Source organism: Phalaenopsis equestris, unplaced genomic scaffold (genome assembly GCF_001263595.1).
Source record: "Phalaenopsis equestris unplaced genomic scaffold, ASM126359v1 Scaffold000002, whole genome shotgun sequence".
NCBI classification, from domain to species: domain Eukaryota; kingdom Viridiplantae; phylum Streptophyta; class Magnoliopsida; order Asparagales; family Orchidaceae; genus Phalaenopsis; species Phalaenopsis equestris.
In genome coordinates, this window is record NW_018164444.1 from 42,699,836 (window position 1) to 42,714,875 (window position 15,040).

Below are 15,040 nucleotides of genomic sequence, written 5' to 3' on the forward strand. Positions count from 1 at the left end.
TATATAGTATATAGAAATATATATGTATGTATGTATGTATGTATGTGTGTGTGTGTTTAATGTTTATATATGTATGTGTGTGCGCGCGCGCGCGTGTGAAATTCGGATATCCTATTTTCGGTAAATGTTAAATCATAAAGTTGTTTTTAAATCTTTTAGTTCAAAGCGAGGTTTAGAAAAGAATCTTAAAATTTGAGAGTTTAAAAATCTTAAATTCTGGCCCAAATTAAAATACTAGTTATCCAATCAAATTATGGTGGCCTACAATTAGGGCTGTCAAAAAAGCTCGTTATTTTTAAATCTTTTAGTTCAAAGCGAGGTTTAGAAAAGAATCTTAAAATTTGAGAGTTTAAAAATCTTAAATTCTGGCCCAAATTAAAATACTAGTTATCCAATCAAATTATGGTGGCGTACAACCTAAGATTTACTAAGATAATATATTTTTATAGTATTTTTATGTTAAATGTTTGTATGTAAATTTTTATGAGACGGAGAGGGAGGCAGCAGCGGCAGTTCAGTTATGGGTGATGCGGAGCAAGGAAAGAGTTGTAAAGCAGGGCGATGGTCGCTGGGGGGAATGACGGCTCTTGTCACGGGAGGCACAAGAGGAATCGGGTCCATCTCTCTCTCTCTCTTCTTTTCTGTGTGTGAGTCTCTCAATCTATCTTCCTCACATTGTTGTAATTTTGGTTTTCTGTTTGTTTGATCAGTAATGCGATAGTAGAGGAGCTGGCGGCCCTGGGAGCGGTGGTCTACACCTGCTCCCGGAAAGAATCGGAGCTCAATGATTGCTTGAAGAAATGGGAGGGGTTAGGGTTTCGCGTTTCTGGCTCTGTTTGCGACCTCTCTGTTCGGGAGCAGCGGGTGGATTTGATCCAGAGGGTGTCCTCCACGTTTGGTGGGAAGCTCAATATCCTCGTGAGTTTCCAGATAAACTCACTCTCATAAATACTGGATGATATTTTTTTTCTGTGATTTGATTTATGAATAACAAAATTTTGGTCCAATTGATGATGGGCTGATTTTTTTTATTTGTTGATATTGTGCGATGAGTTGGGGCTGTTTGATTTGCTGTTTTAGGAAGTATTTTAGCGTGATTTAGCTTCAATTCTGCCAAACATAATTTTTGCGATTTTAAATCTTGCTGTTTTATAATGTCTAATTAACGAAGCTATGCATGGAGTTTACGAATGAATAGTTGTTTAGAAGTTGATGCCTGCAATCTAAGATTTTTTGTAACCTTTCACAACTTTTGTTGCATGGTGAGCTCTGTTTGAAAGTTAAAAGTTGTAAGAGGAAAGAAGAATTATAGAGTAAGTTTATGCTTCATCATTATCTAAATTTTAAATTTAGAAGATGTTATGATTAAAACCTTAATCGATCCAAGATCCAAACATTGACTTATAAAACTAATACTTTGATAGGATTTTCCGTAGAAATTAGGACAAAATAATATTTTTATTTTTCCAAAGCAAACAATCATGAACAATTAAAATAAATGATAAACACCTACAATTTGAGAGGTAGGCGATCTCTCCCAATTCATATAATTCAAGAGGAAGAAAATATCCCCAAACACTAAACGTAAGACTCACAACAATAATCCAACCCTAACTTTGAACATATTAGTCATATTAATACTAAACAATAATAAATGACAAAAGATAAAATTGCCCTTAGACACACAAAAGACAAATTGTCCTTAGGTTAAGCATCGGCGTAACAATATTCCCCTCTCAGAATATGCTATGCCCTCATGTTGGAATAATTTGATAGGATTCTCTATAGAAATTAGGTCAAAATAAAGATTTTTTTTCTCCAAAGCAAATAATACAACCACACGCATATAAAATAATGGATAAATATCTACAATTTGAAAGGTAGGCAATCTCTCAAAATTCATACAATTCAAGAGATATGAAATCTCTCTCAAACCATAAAATTAAGACACAACTCTAATTTTATGTATAACTCTAACCCTAAACATATTAGCCTGATTTATACTAAACAGAAAGAAATGCTAAAAGACTAAATTGCCCTTAGTTGCACAAAAGACAAAATTGGCTTTAGGCTAGGCATCAACGTACCAGACTTTTATGTGGTTTTATCAAGCAAAACTTATGTTTAAAGTTCTATGCTACAAACATGACGACTAAATAGAATCAAGTTTCAATTAGCCAAAACTTAAAACTTTTTTTTAGTCTTTTTGAAGGGAGGAAGAAGCAGCCGAAATGTTTGTTTGCTCTGTTGCCTCCCTCAACTCACTTCTCTTGGCCGAAGATATGAAAGAAATCCTCTCAGAATCTTGCTCTTGGAATCGCTTCTAGATTGCTTCTGCCTTTCATTCACTTGGGATCGAGAAGCCTCTCTCGTCACTTTTTTGTTTGGGTGGAACTCTCGAAATGGATGTCTATTTAGTTCGGTTTGATTGGGTGCTTTATTTGGTTCAGCCCTGTAAGGGTTAGGGATTGTGTGGTTTGTTGAAAAGGAATGCACTGTAAAAAAGGAGTGCAAGAGTGTTCTGATTATAGTATGCTCTGAAATTCAAAATTTGTTTGGTTATTTGTAAAGAAAGTACTAGGAAATTATTTTTTCTGCTTGATTAGATAAATGCAGAGTAAAGTAAAAATAATGTATTATGAATACTTACAAGTTGTTTGGTTGTGTAGATGGAATGCAAAAGTTTTATTTTTTTGTTAATATATCATATATTTTTTATAATCTTATGTATAATTTTTTTTATTTATATAATATTTCATAATAAAAAAATTAAAATTATATACATTATAAATGTTGGAATACATGCTTAGGACTGCTTATTGAGTCTAGATTTAATCGAATCAAGTTTGTTCCTTAATCTTAGGAGTTAGTTGTTATTTTTCTTAATTTTGATTCTTGTTATTTTCTTGGCTGATTTTTAGCTTTTTTTCTTGGAAGTTTGTTATTAGCTTCAATCTTTAAATATTTGTAAGGCTACACAACAATAGAGTGGTTCTAATTTTCCCTTCAATCTAAAGCAAATCTCTTAAGTTTTTTCTTCTTTCTCATTTCAAGAAACCAACAATTTAGTATCAAAGCTCTCTTCTTAAGGGATCTGTGCATGAGTTTGAGCGATAATGGAGATCGAAGTTAGTTTTTCCTCAGTTGCTCCATTAGTGTTTGACGGAGACAACTACCGGATTTGGGTTGTCCGCATGGAGACATACCTGGAAGCTTTGGATCTCTGGGAAGCAGTGGAAGAAGACTATGACATTCCTCTTCTCTCTGAAAATCTCACCGTAGCATAAATTAAAGCATAAAAGGAGAAGAAGACAAAGAAGTCCAAGGCAAAAGCTTGCCTGTTTGCTGCAGTTTCCCCCATAATCTTCACTCGTATCATGTCATTAAAAACGACAAAGGGGATTTGGGATTATCTCAAATCCGAGTATGAAGGAGATGAAAGAATTCGAGATATGCAGGTGCTAAACTTGGTTTGTGACTTTGAATTGCAAAAGATGAAGGAGACAGAAACCATAAAGGAGTACTCTGACAGATAAAGGAGTACTCTGACAGACTACTCAACATAGCAAATCATGTCAAATTATTGGTTTATTCTCTGGAAGATTCAATGATTGTTTAGAAAATTCTTGTAGCAGTGCCCGAAAGATTTGAGGCTGCCCCACCTTAGAAAACACGAAGGATCTGTCAAAGATTGTTTTGACAGAACTCTTAAGTGCTTTACAAGCACAAGAGCAGAGGCATGTAATGAGGCAAGAAGGAGCTGTCGAAGGAGCTCTTTCAGTCAAGCATCAAGATGATGAAAAGAATAGGATGCCCAAGAACAAGAAGTTTCAAGTTACAAGTGGACAAAAGAAAGATTACCTCCATGTCGATATTGTGGCAAGAAATGTCATCTCCTTTCAAATGCTGGAGAAGACCAGATGCAAAGTGCAGCAAGTGCAATCAAACGGGACATGAAACTATCATTTGCAAGAATAAAGATCAGCAGCAAGGAGATGAAGCACGAGTGGCAGATCAATAAGAAGATGACCAGTTTTTCGTTGCAACTTGTTTCACGAGTTATGAAACAAGTGAAAATTGACTCATTGATAGTGGTTGCACTAATCATATGACCCATGACAAGAAGTTGTTCAAGGAATTGAAGAGCACTGAGTTCAAGAAGGTCAGAATTGAGAATGGTGAATATATTGCAGTTAAAGGAAAGGGCACCGTAGCCATTGCAAGCTGTTCAAGAACCAAATTGATCACCGATGTTCTCTATGTACCAGATATTGATCAAAACTTGTTCAGTGTTGGTCAATTAATAGAAAAGGGATTCAAAGTGATGTTTATGGAGAAGGCTTGTGTAATAGAGGATTACAGGCCAAAAGATGTTTGAAGTTAAGATGGCAGGGAGGAGTTTTTCACTTAATCCAATGCACGAGGAACAAATTGAAAGCACTATGAAGATTCAATCAGCAATTGAGATGACTGAGCATGTGAAAGTTGATGCAAGTATGAGGGAATTCGAATTGGAGTCAACCTTACAAAAATCAACTGTAGAACTTTTAGAGTTGAAAGCTCGCCTTTTGAGTATGGAAACAGAACTCCCAGCCATGTTGCAAATGAATGACGAATTGAAAGATGAAATGGATAAGGCAATGGCAGTCAATTTAATTCGGAGAGGAGTATGATAAAAGCTACTATAGAAGTCACAGAACTGAAAACAAACCTCTTGGATAAGGAAACACGGCTGCAAAGCATTATGGGTGAGAATGAACAACTAAAATCGAAGCTCAAGACAGACAGGGAGCATCAGGAGAATTATGTTGCAGCTATATTGGATGCTTAAAGAGCAAAAGCTGCAGAACAAGAAGCACTGATGAGAATAGGTGTTGTCCCTGGGAAGCTGCTAAGCTCCCTTTTCTCCGACGACTTAGATGATGATTCTCCCAAGAGGAAGAATGACAATATACTGAGGAAAATTTTAATGGATCTCAATCTGGAGCAAAAAGAAAACACTGAGAATTTTGTTGACAATCATGCTGTCATTTTCATTTTCTATAATCCTGTGTTTCATGGGAAAACTAAGTATTTCAACATCAAGTTATTTTTTCTAAGAGAAGTGCAGAAAGAAAATTTGTGACTCTGGTTTACTGCAAATCTGAAGTTCAGTTGACAGATTTGTTTACAAAGTCACTTCCAATCAGCAAGTTTAAGTTTATAAGGCAGAAATTTCGTGTTCGCAGCTCCTAAAGCAAGGAGTGTTGGAATTCATGCTTAGGGCTGCTTATTGAGTCTAGGTTTAATTGAGTCAAGTTTGTTCCTTAATCTTATGAGTTAGTTGCTATTTTTCTTGATTTTGCTTCTTGTTATTTTCTTGGCTGATTTTTAGGTCTTTTTCTTGGAAGTTTGTTATTAGCTCCAAGCTTTAAATATTTGTAAGGCTACACAAAAATAGAGTGGTTCTAATTTTTCCTTCAATCTAAAGCAATTCTCTTAAGTTTTCTCTTCTTTCTCATTTCAAGAAACCAACAATAAAAAATACTTTATATTTTATGAAATTTCTACTTTTCTTTGTTTGCATGTATTATGAATATTTAATATTTTATAGTAAAAAATATTGTGCTGACACAGGCATATATTTTATTCTCTTTCACATCTTCTCACTTCTTTCTTAGGTAAACTTCCATTTTTATGTATCTGCATACATATTACTCAATTCTTATGTATTTACATATTTAACACCTAAATTTCAATTTTTACTTGCATACCACCTTACATATGCATGAAAAGTTGTATTTCACATTTTAAAAGTTAACGAGATACTATTTTGATGTAATATGAAATATTTGGGTGGCATAAATATAAAAAGCAAAGTATAGGTGTTAGATATTTAAATATAGAGGAATTTGGTGGTATGTATGTAAAAGCTTTATAGAAGTCAAGTTTGTGTATTGCATTTGGATGCATACATACACCTTCAAAAAGGTAATAAATACCCGAGTTTAACAAAAAAATGTCCATCCCAAATTATTCTTCTGTAACCGAATTTTATTTTCTTGATGGAGGAGGTGGGGAGGAGCCAACTTGCTTATAAGAACATCACATAAAACTCGTATGCAGTAAACCATACCTCTAGATAATTACAATTTGTTGATTAGCCCTCTGACATGAATAAGTAATTCGGATTCATGCAACAGCATTACTTCAAAAACTTGAACTTTCTCTCTGAAAGTAAACATATACAGAAACCAATCTCAAGATGATTACATGAGCAACACACAAAGCAAAATTTCATCACAATGCAGTACACATTTTTGAGTACCTATAAGAACAAGTCGATGGAAAAACAATATGAAAAAGATTTGCCAATGTTGAAAGAATCAGTCCCAAAAATCATTGAGATGTCATTTATGAGGCTGATAATGTGCTTGAAGGGTTTGAGTACATGAAGCATAAAAAACAGTTTACTAGAAGAAAGAAGCAATAAAAGGCACGTCCCACCATGAGGTTTAAAGAAATTCTACAAGCATGCTCTCAATATTAATCCCAACATGAAGAGATTGAATGAGGTTATGCAGTAACTCCCTAAAATGTTAAATAAACATTTGCATACATACCACTCACTTCTTATGTATTTACATCTCTAACACTTGAACTTTAAATTTTACATATAGGCCATCTTACCTATGCATAGAAAGGTGTATTTTGGAATTAAATGGCTTGCATATTGTACTACTGCAGTTTCAAAGTTCATGTGACACTAGCATGTGTAACAAAACTACAAAATAATTTTATTGATAGAGCTGATCCAACGAATATGTACCCAAAAATGCAACAAGAGATGAATATAAATAATAAAGTTCTAGATTCATATAACAACCAAGTGGTCGCTGAGTTTCCACTCACTGATATCAGGGAGCAGATTCCATTGCCTCTGCTAGAACAACAGTGCCCTCTAGCATAACCAAAAACCTAACTGAAATACATGTAGGACTTTCCCTATAGCATTCACATGTGTATTGATACCTTATGTCGTAATGAAAACAATAACTAGTGAATTCTGCATATATTCTTCTGATGAGCGTCTTCTCTCCGTTCATTTTCTCTATTTCTGAATTATGTAACATCTGAATTCTGAATTTTGTGAGCTTATTGAAAAATAACAAGCAAGATGCCAAGATAAAATAAAATGCATCACAGATTAAGTTAGTCCAAATTTGAGAGATTCAACAATTGTTCCGCCACATAGTTCATTGTGTAACTAAGGGGAGAAAAAACAGCTCTAGAGGTAGTAGAATGGAGGAGAACGCCCTATCAAAGTGAGTCATATCGGTAAATAAATAATAAAATATAATGAATGGAAGTTGCAACTAGAAATTTTATTCAAATGCCGATTATTTCTTGTGCTCTCAGACCCTTATTTATAATCATAAAGTCAAGAGGGAATTCCTCTTAATTTTGAGATTAAGAAAATAACGCTAATAAAGAGCGCAAAAGGAGAATCAAAATCAGGAAATTTATATACATAACACACAATTCTTTTTAATTTTCATATCTAATACCAAATGATTGATATTTACATTTATAACACTTTGATCTTAAAAAATATATGCATGAAAATGTGTATTTCTCTTTTACAAAGTTAATGATAGTGATATTTTTTTTTATGTGATATCAAAGATTTGAGTGTTATGTATGTAAATATGAAGATTTAGGTGTTGGACATGTAAATATATAAGAATTATCGTTTTTAGGTAAATGTCCCATAAAAATATCAAATGACATCCGAAGCTTATAAAGCTGGAGGAGAAAGTTGCAAATGACTACATATGCTGCACCGAAAAACACAATAAAAATTAAGGAATCTACAATCCCATTGCCATGTCACTTTATATACGTACTCAGCTTTCATAAAACATCTAAAATTTAATTTTTATATTTTACCACCCAAATATTTTATATCACATAAAAATATCAATATTTTAACTTTTAAAAAATGAATTACTTCTTTTTATGCATAAGTAATGTGACATGTAAATAAAAATTGAAGTTTAGGTGTTAGATATGTAAATACATAGGAATTGAGTGGTATGTATGTAAATTTTCCTAACAAAAAAACATGCAAACCATTGATAACAGAATGAGAATTTTGACAAACTTGCCACGTTTCCGGTGAGCTAAAGTGGGCATTGTTAAATTCATTCAGTAAAGAATTTATACTCCAAATTCAGAAGAAATGAACATTTCTTATACTCAAATGATTATGAAGCTTGGTACAAAATGGTTAACTCTAAATTTCTTATATTCAAATGTTTGGTATAAGGAATGAACATTTCTTATGCTCGAATGGTTATGAAGCTTGGTTCAGAATGGTTGACTTGTTATACTGGAATGGTTATTAACACTCAAATGGTTATGAAGCTTGGTAATGTTTTTTCTATATGATTGATACATAATATAGACTAAACAATATCTTACAACATAAAGCTAATTGGTTGTTATAAGAAATGAACCTTTAGAGATTCGCAGGACAGAAAAAATCATATTAGAAAAGGAAATTACACCCTAACTTATGACAGTGTTCTAAATATGCTGTAAGATTTTTCTATTGCACATTCAGTAATAAATCTAGCTTATATATAGTTATATAGAAAAAACAGAATTGTGGAAGCGGGTTAGCTCTTTTATTCAGTAAGACATCACTGTTCTACAAGTTAGCTCTTTCATTTGTGAGCTAAACTTTATAAGGCTTAAATCCCTCTCAATTCCTATCTATCTCCTAAACTTTAGATGTTATGAAATCTAAATACATAATAATTAAAAGTTTAGATGTTAGATATGTAGTGTTATGTGCACCTCAATCTTTAGAAGAAGAGAAAAGCCAATTTTTAGATTCGTAATATTGAAATTTTTTTTAAGCCACACTTACTAACCCAATAAGAGATAATTTTAAACCAGATCCATTTGGTTTGCATGCCTCAACATCTTCAATGGCTTTCACCAATTCCCACTCTGGCAGCTTAATCATCTTATCCTCCATCACTTCCTTTCTTTTGATGTTGAAATCCATCCAGAAGATGAGTCCAACAAAGACGATGTAAAAGACAGCAAATCCCACAGCTTTTAGAGAAAGAGCACGGCGCTCAAATAGATGAAGAACATACTGGAGGCAGAAAGAAGGTAGCAAGAGGCGTCTCGGATGAGGGGCATTGGCTCGAGGGGGAAGGAAGAACTGGGGGAGAGCACCTATGGCATTGACGACAAAGGCGAAGATAAAAGCACTGGCCAAGACTCAGCCCCAAGATTAGTTATCCTTGGCCTGTGTAGAGGGCAGCGATAGAGGTGAAGAGGTCAAGAGAACCGTTGGCGTGGGCGGCAAGAAAGTGACAACGATTATCGAGAGTGAGAGGCAGATATGTGAGAAGAGGAGGGAAACAGTAAGGGGAAGCGATCCAATGCGGTTCAGGCTAGTAGGTAGAAGAGAAGGAAGAGAAAAAGAGACATTGAGGATAAGGAGTGGGGTTGGAAAGAATGGAGAAAGCGGAAGGGAGGGAGGAGTAGTTGACGAGGCAACATGAGGGCGGAACAGTGGGATCGAGAAAAAGTGCAGCGCTCATTTGGAGGGATGCGAAGGATGGCAAACCAAGGCAGCAAAAGAGGGATTGATTTAGATGAGTGAAGGCTGCGACTGCAGGTGGGATCTTCGTCAAAAGAGGAAAACAAGGGGAATGGAAGAAAGAGGAAAGTGGAGGAAAGGAGAACAACCAAAATAGAGATGGGCTTCAATGAAGAGGAGGAGAAGGATGGTGCCATCCTATTCGATCGCACAAGCACAATAAAAATGTAAAAATTGAAGCTAGAGAGAGGCGAAGGCTTACTAAAAATGCACTTTCGTGGGAAACAAGCTCGCTAAATCAGCACATGAACTTGTTTTTCGCTTGATTTGTGTGTAATTGATTTACAGGTAAAATCAACTTTAAGGTAAATAACATATACCCCCTAAATTTATTATGTTTTTATTTTATAGCATACCTAACATTAAAATTTTTAAAATTCATATATTTACTTTAAAGTACATCACTAAAACTGCCAACCAAATAACCCCTTAGTAAAAGAGCAAAGCAACTTTACAGGCTACACAAAAAGCTATGTAAGGTGAAAAATCAGAAATAATGATCAATTAATTTAATACTAATTCAAATTAATTAACAATCTCCACCTTGAATGAAATATTAGACTAGCAAAGCAAAACACTTCTCCCTTTCTTCCAACACCTCCTTAACCAGGAGTTCTACCTACTTAAGCAGAGTCAGACAGTGCTGGAATTTGGTTCCAGACACTATCTTCATAAGGATATTAACCAGATTCTCATCTGTATGTACTCTCTGAACATCCACTGTACCTTGAACAAGAACGTCTCTGATGAAATGTCGTCTGATATCAATTTGTTTTGTTTTTTCATGAAATACATGATTCTTCGTCAGTTGAATTGCGCTCTGACTATCACACCATATTATAGTCTTCATTTATTTGTTCTCAAGCTCCTCAAGAAAATCTTTCATCCAGATGCCTTCCTTTATTGCCTCAGCAACAACTATATATTCTGTCTCTACTGTAGATAAAGATTGACTGAAAGTTTACTTTCCAACTGACTGTATTCCCATAAATAGTAAAATTATAACCAGTCAGATTTGTGTTCCACAAAATCTGAAATATCCTCTTTGTCCTAGTTATCCTTCCGATAATTTAACCAATATCAACCGAACTCCTCAAATATCTGAAAATTCACTTAACAATCCTTCAATGTTCTCTCCCAGGTTTAACCATTTATCTTCATATCATACTTGTAGCATGCAATATGTCTGGTCTGGCACAAATAATTGAGTAAATATTACTACCTACGTCACGAGCATATGGAACTGAATCCATATATTTCTGATCTTCTACTGTTGATGGTGATTGAGTGGTTGAAAGCCTGAATTGCTATCCCAAAGGAGAAGAAACTGATTTGGCAGTATCCATTTCAAACTTTTTTAGAACTTTCTAAACATAATCGCTACTATCACTGACTATGAGCATATTGTCAACATACAAAAGTAAATATATAATTTTGCTCTGATAATCTTTTGTAGTAAACACATAAATTAAGGCCACTTCTTTTGTGAGAATTTTAAATCATGAATGAATCAAATTTCTTATACCTTATCGTGGAGACTGCTTTATCCCATAAAGAAATTTTCTAAGAAGGCATAGTTTATTTTCCTAACCATATTTGATGTATCCCTCTAGCTGGATCTTGTAATTAACCTCCTCAAGTTCTCCATGAAGAAAATTTGTTTTGACATCCATCTGTTCAAGCTCTAGATTGTATCTGGTTACGGGTGATAAAATTACTCTAATTGTAGCCTACTTTAAAATAGGTGAGAAAATCTCATTAAAGAATATTCTGTCTTTTTGAGTGAAACCCTTTGTCACTATTCGAGCTTGCTCAACATCTGAAATACCATCTTTTCTTTTATAGACTCATTTGTAGCCCACAATTCTCTTATTCAGTGGTTTATTAACAAGTTCCCAAATACAATTCCTTTTCAGTGATTTTATTTCTTCATCCATTGCCTGTTTCTAGAAACCTTTCTCATCACTATTCATTGCTTTCTTTTACAACCTCGACTCATTTTCCAAAATTTGTTCCGTAGTATTAAGAGCATATGCAATTAAATCAGCAAATCTAAGATGCTTAGGTGCTTTTATATTTTTGCTTGTTCGATCCCTTGCAAGATTGTAATTCTCCAACCCAGTCTGATCTATTTGATGACCCTGATTATTTTTTTCTACTAGAAGTAGCTCCACTTACAACTGAGTTGTATCACTGTTATGCTGCGATTTTACTACACTCTCCGTGCTGATCGTGGTTCCCTGATTATTTCCAGTAGTCTGACCAACCATCATATACTGTTTATTGAAGATGACATCTCTGCTTATAATACATTTGGATTCATCTATCAACCAACATTTATACCCTTCAATTCTCTCTGGCTACCCTATGAATAAACATTTCTTGAATCTTGTCTCCAGCTTTCACTCAGTCACATGATCATATACAAATTCTGAGTTTACTGTAATATCTTTTTCCATATCCAAACTTAATCAGGATTTTTAATTCAAAAGTTGTAAATGGACTTCTATTAACCTAGTAACAAGCAGTGCTAACTGCTTCACCCTAGAAGCGCTTAACATTTTTTGTAAATGACAACATGCAATTCACTTTCCCAATCAAAATTTTAATTCATCCTCCTAGCAATACCATTCTGTTGTGGAGTTAATCGTACTATCTTATGTTAGGCAATTCCATTTTCTTTGCAAAACTCAGTAAATTTACGATCAAGTTTTTTTCAAGGCCATTATTTATCCTCAACCTCTTTATTTTCTTTTGAGGCTGATTTTCAATCAAAGCTCTCCATTGTTTGAATTTCCTAAAAGCTTCATTTTTATGCTTCAAAACATAAACCCAAACTTTTCTTGAAAAATCATCAATGAAGGTGATAAAATATCGGTCTCCTCCTAAAATTGAAGCAGGAGCAGGTCCCCAAATTTTTGAATGTATGCAATCAGTAGTTCATTTGGTGGTATGTTGTCCCGCATTAAACTTTATTCGAGTCAGCTTTCCAAAGACACAATGTTCACATAAATCAATCTTATCAACATTATCTTTGCCATAGACTCCTTGTTCTCGCAGAACATCCAGTCTCTAACGACTAATATGACCTAGGGAAATATGTCAAAATTTTATATGATTTGCTTCTGTTACGTATCAACTTCCATTAACGGTGTCATAATCTTTCTTGACAATGAGTATAAACCATTTATTCATTTGCCCTTCATAATAACCATCGTACCTCTATCAACCTTCAACAAACCACCTTCAGACTTGAACTTGCACCCTAGAGCATCAAGAGTACCAATAGATAGTAAATTTCTTTTAAGGTCCGACATTCATCTGACTTCAATGAGAGTTCTAATAACTCCATCTATCTCAATTTTAACGGTTCCAATTCCAATGACTTTACAAGCTGCATTGTTTCTCATAATAACCCTCCCATCATTGGCTTCTTTATATGTTGCAAACCAGTGCTTATTATGAGTCATGTGAAAAAAACAGCTTGAATTTATTCTAATCTTTATTATTAGAATATGTTGTAACTGTCAAACTCTCTTGATTCCACAAACTTATCAGACATAACTGAAGCATCTCCAAATTCTAGTGATTTACCTTATCATTTTTTTTCAATTCCGGATAATTCTTCTTGTAGTGTCATTCCTTGTGACATAAGAGACACTTGAGTTTGGTTTTAGATTTTTGACCTTGACATCGAATTTCTTTTGCCTTTTTCCTTTCTCTCTGGTCGGCCTCTAACATTCAATCACATAGCGCTTCTATTTCTTTTCATATTTGGTTTCAATTTGCTTGGATTTCAAATTTGTTTGAACCTCTTACAAAGATAAAGTCTCCCTGGTATATTTCATTGTCTTTATAAAATGAGCAAATGGTTTTGACAATGAATTTAAGATAATAATGGTCTGATCTTCATCGTCCACTTTAACCCCAAAGTTTTCTAAGACTATAACGATTTTATTAAAGTCATCCATATTATGCTTCAGAATCTTATTTCAGACATTCAAACCAAACAGTTTTCCCTTATAATAAATTCTATTATGCAAGTTTTTGGTCATATACATTTGTTCCAAATTTCAGTAGTTGTCGTTTTTTAATCAACCTAATGAAGAACCTTATCGCTAAGATGCAACACAAGCTTGCTATACCCTAACTCCATGATCTTTGCTTTCTCAGGCATCCAAAGAATTTGGTAAACTATTCTCTCCTTCCAAAGCTTTGCCACTTTCGTTTGAACCAGAACAGCTTTCATTTGTTTCCTCCAAATCAAGAAATTAGTCTTACCATCAAATCTTTCAATCTTAACCTTGGAAACTCTTCTTCTGAAAAAAATTAAACCTCGTTCTAATGCCAATTCTGTTACGATTAAATCCCAAATCGATCTAAGATCTAAATAATGAATTATAAAACTAATACTTCTATATGGACTTGTCACATAAAAAGACCTATAATTCAAGTTCTATTCTACAAACATAACCACTAAATAGAAATGAAGTTTTAATTTGCCAAAACTTAAAACCTTTTTGTCAGTCTGTTCCAAGGAAGGCAGAAGAAGAAACTGAAGGTTTTGATTGCTCCGTTACCTCCCTCGACTTACCTTTCTCGGCCAAAGATCCTAAAGAAACCCTCTCTTTCTCTTGCTCTTGGAATCGCTTGGCTCTCTCTTCACCTTAGATTGCTCCTACCTCTCATTTGCTCGGGATCAGGATGCCGCTCTAGTCTCTTGTTCTCTTGGGCTGAACTCTCGAAATAGATGTCTGTAATGTTTGAATGGATCAGGTGCTTTATTTGATTCAGTCCTGCAAGGGTTAATAAAAGAGCAAAGCAGTAAGAAACACTACACAAAGAGCTAAACAGGGTGAAAAATCAGAAAATAATGATCAATTAATCTAATACTTGATTCAAATTAATTAACAGAAGAAAATAAAGCAAATGAGAGGACAGGTTTCTCTTATAAAGAGGATTCAGTTTCTATCCCGAAATGTCTAAAATTTGTCTTTCGATGCGCAAATGCATTTGTGAGTGAGTATTTGAAAAAGTTTAGTTTTAATTGGATTTAATGTGTTAAGTATCATGTTCTTTAAATTTTGGAATGTGAAACAAGGTGACCTTTTTCATTAAGTTATTTATTAATTATTTTTTGCTTTCGAAAGAGTGAGATCCTATAATAGAGCATTCCTATTTATTTGTGCTGTAATATAATTATATTTTAATCGTGTTGATCCATCAACCACCAAACCAAGCAGATTTTTTTAAACTAATGTTGTAACAAAACTTTGTTGAGAGTTTATTGATGCGTTTATGTTGTATATTTTTTTAGTTTATACATGTCTTTCTTATCTACAAGGTATCATTTTGTTTCCATTTTACATGTTCATACTC

At 34.1% G+C, this 15,040-nt stretch overlaps 1 protein-coding gene across 1 annotated transcript; it reads left to right on the forward strand.

Annotated features, from left to right (window-relative positions):
* Positions 1 to 479: 479 nt before the first annotated feature.
* On the forward strand, positions 480 to 959 carry LOC110039467 (tropinone reductase homolog At5g06060). Its single transcript, XM_020744535.1, has 2 exons — positions 480 to 615; positions 711 to 959. The coding sequence occupies exons 1-2, from the start codon at positions 521 to 523 to the stop codon at positions 946 to 948; spliced, it is 333 nt and encodes a 110-aa protein (XP_020600194.1). The 5' UTR covers positions 480 to 520; the 3' UTR covers positions 949 to 959.
* The last annotated feature ends 14,081 nt before the right edge of the window (positions 960 to 15,040 follow it).

Coding starts and splice junctions, on each gene's coding strand:
- LOC110039467 (XM_020744535.1), top strand. CDS start 521: ATGGGTGATGCGGAGCAAGGAAAGAGTTGTAAAGCAGGGCGATGGTCG. Junction 616..710: donor GGAGGCACAAGAGGAATCGG/GTCCATCTCTCT, acceptor TTGTTTGATCAG/TAATGCGATAGTAGAGGAGC.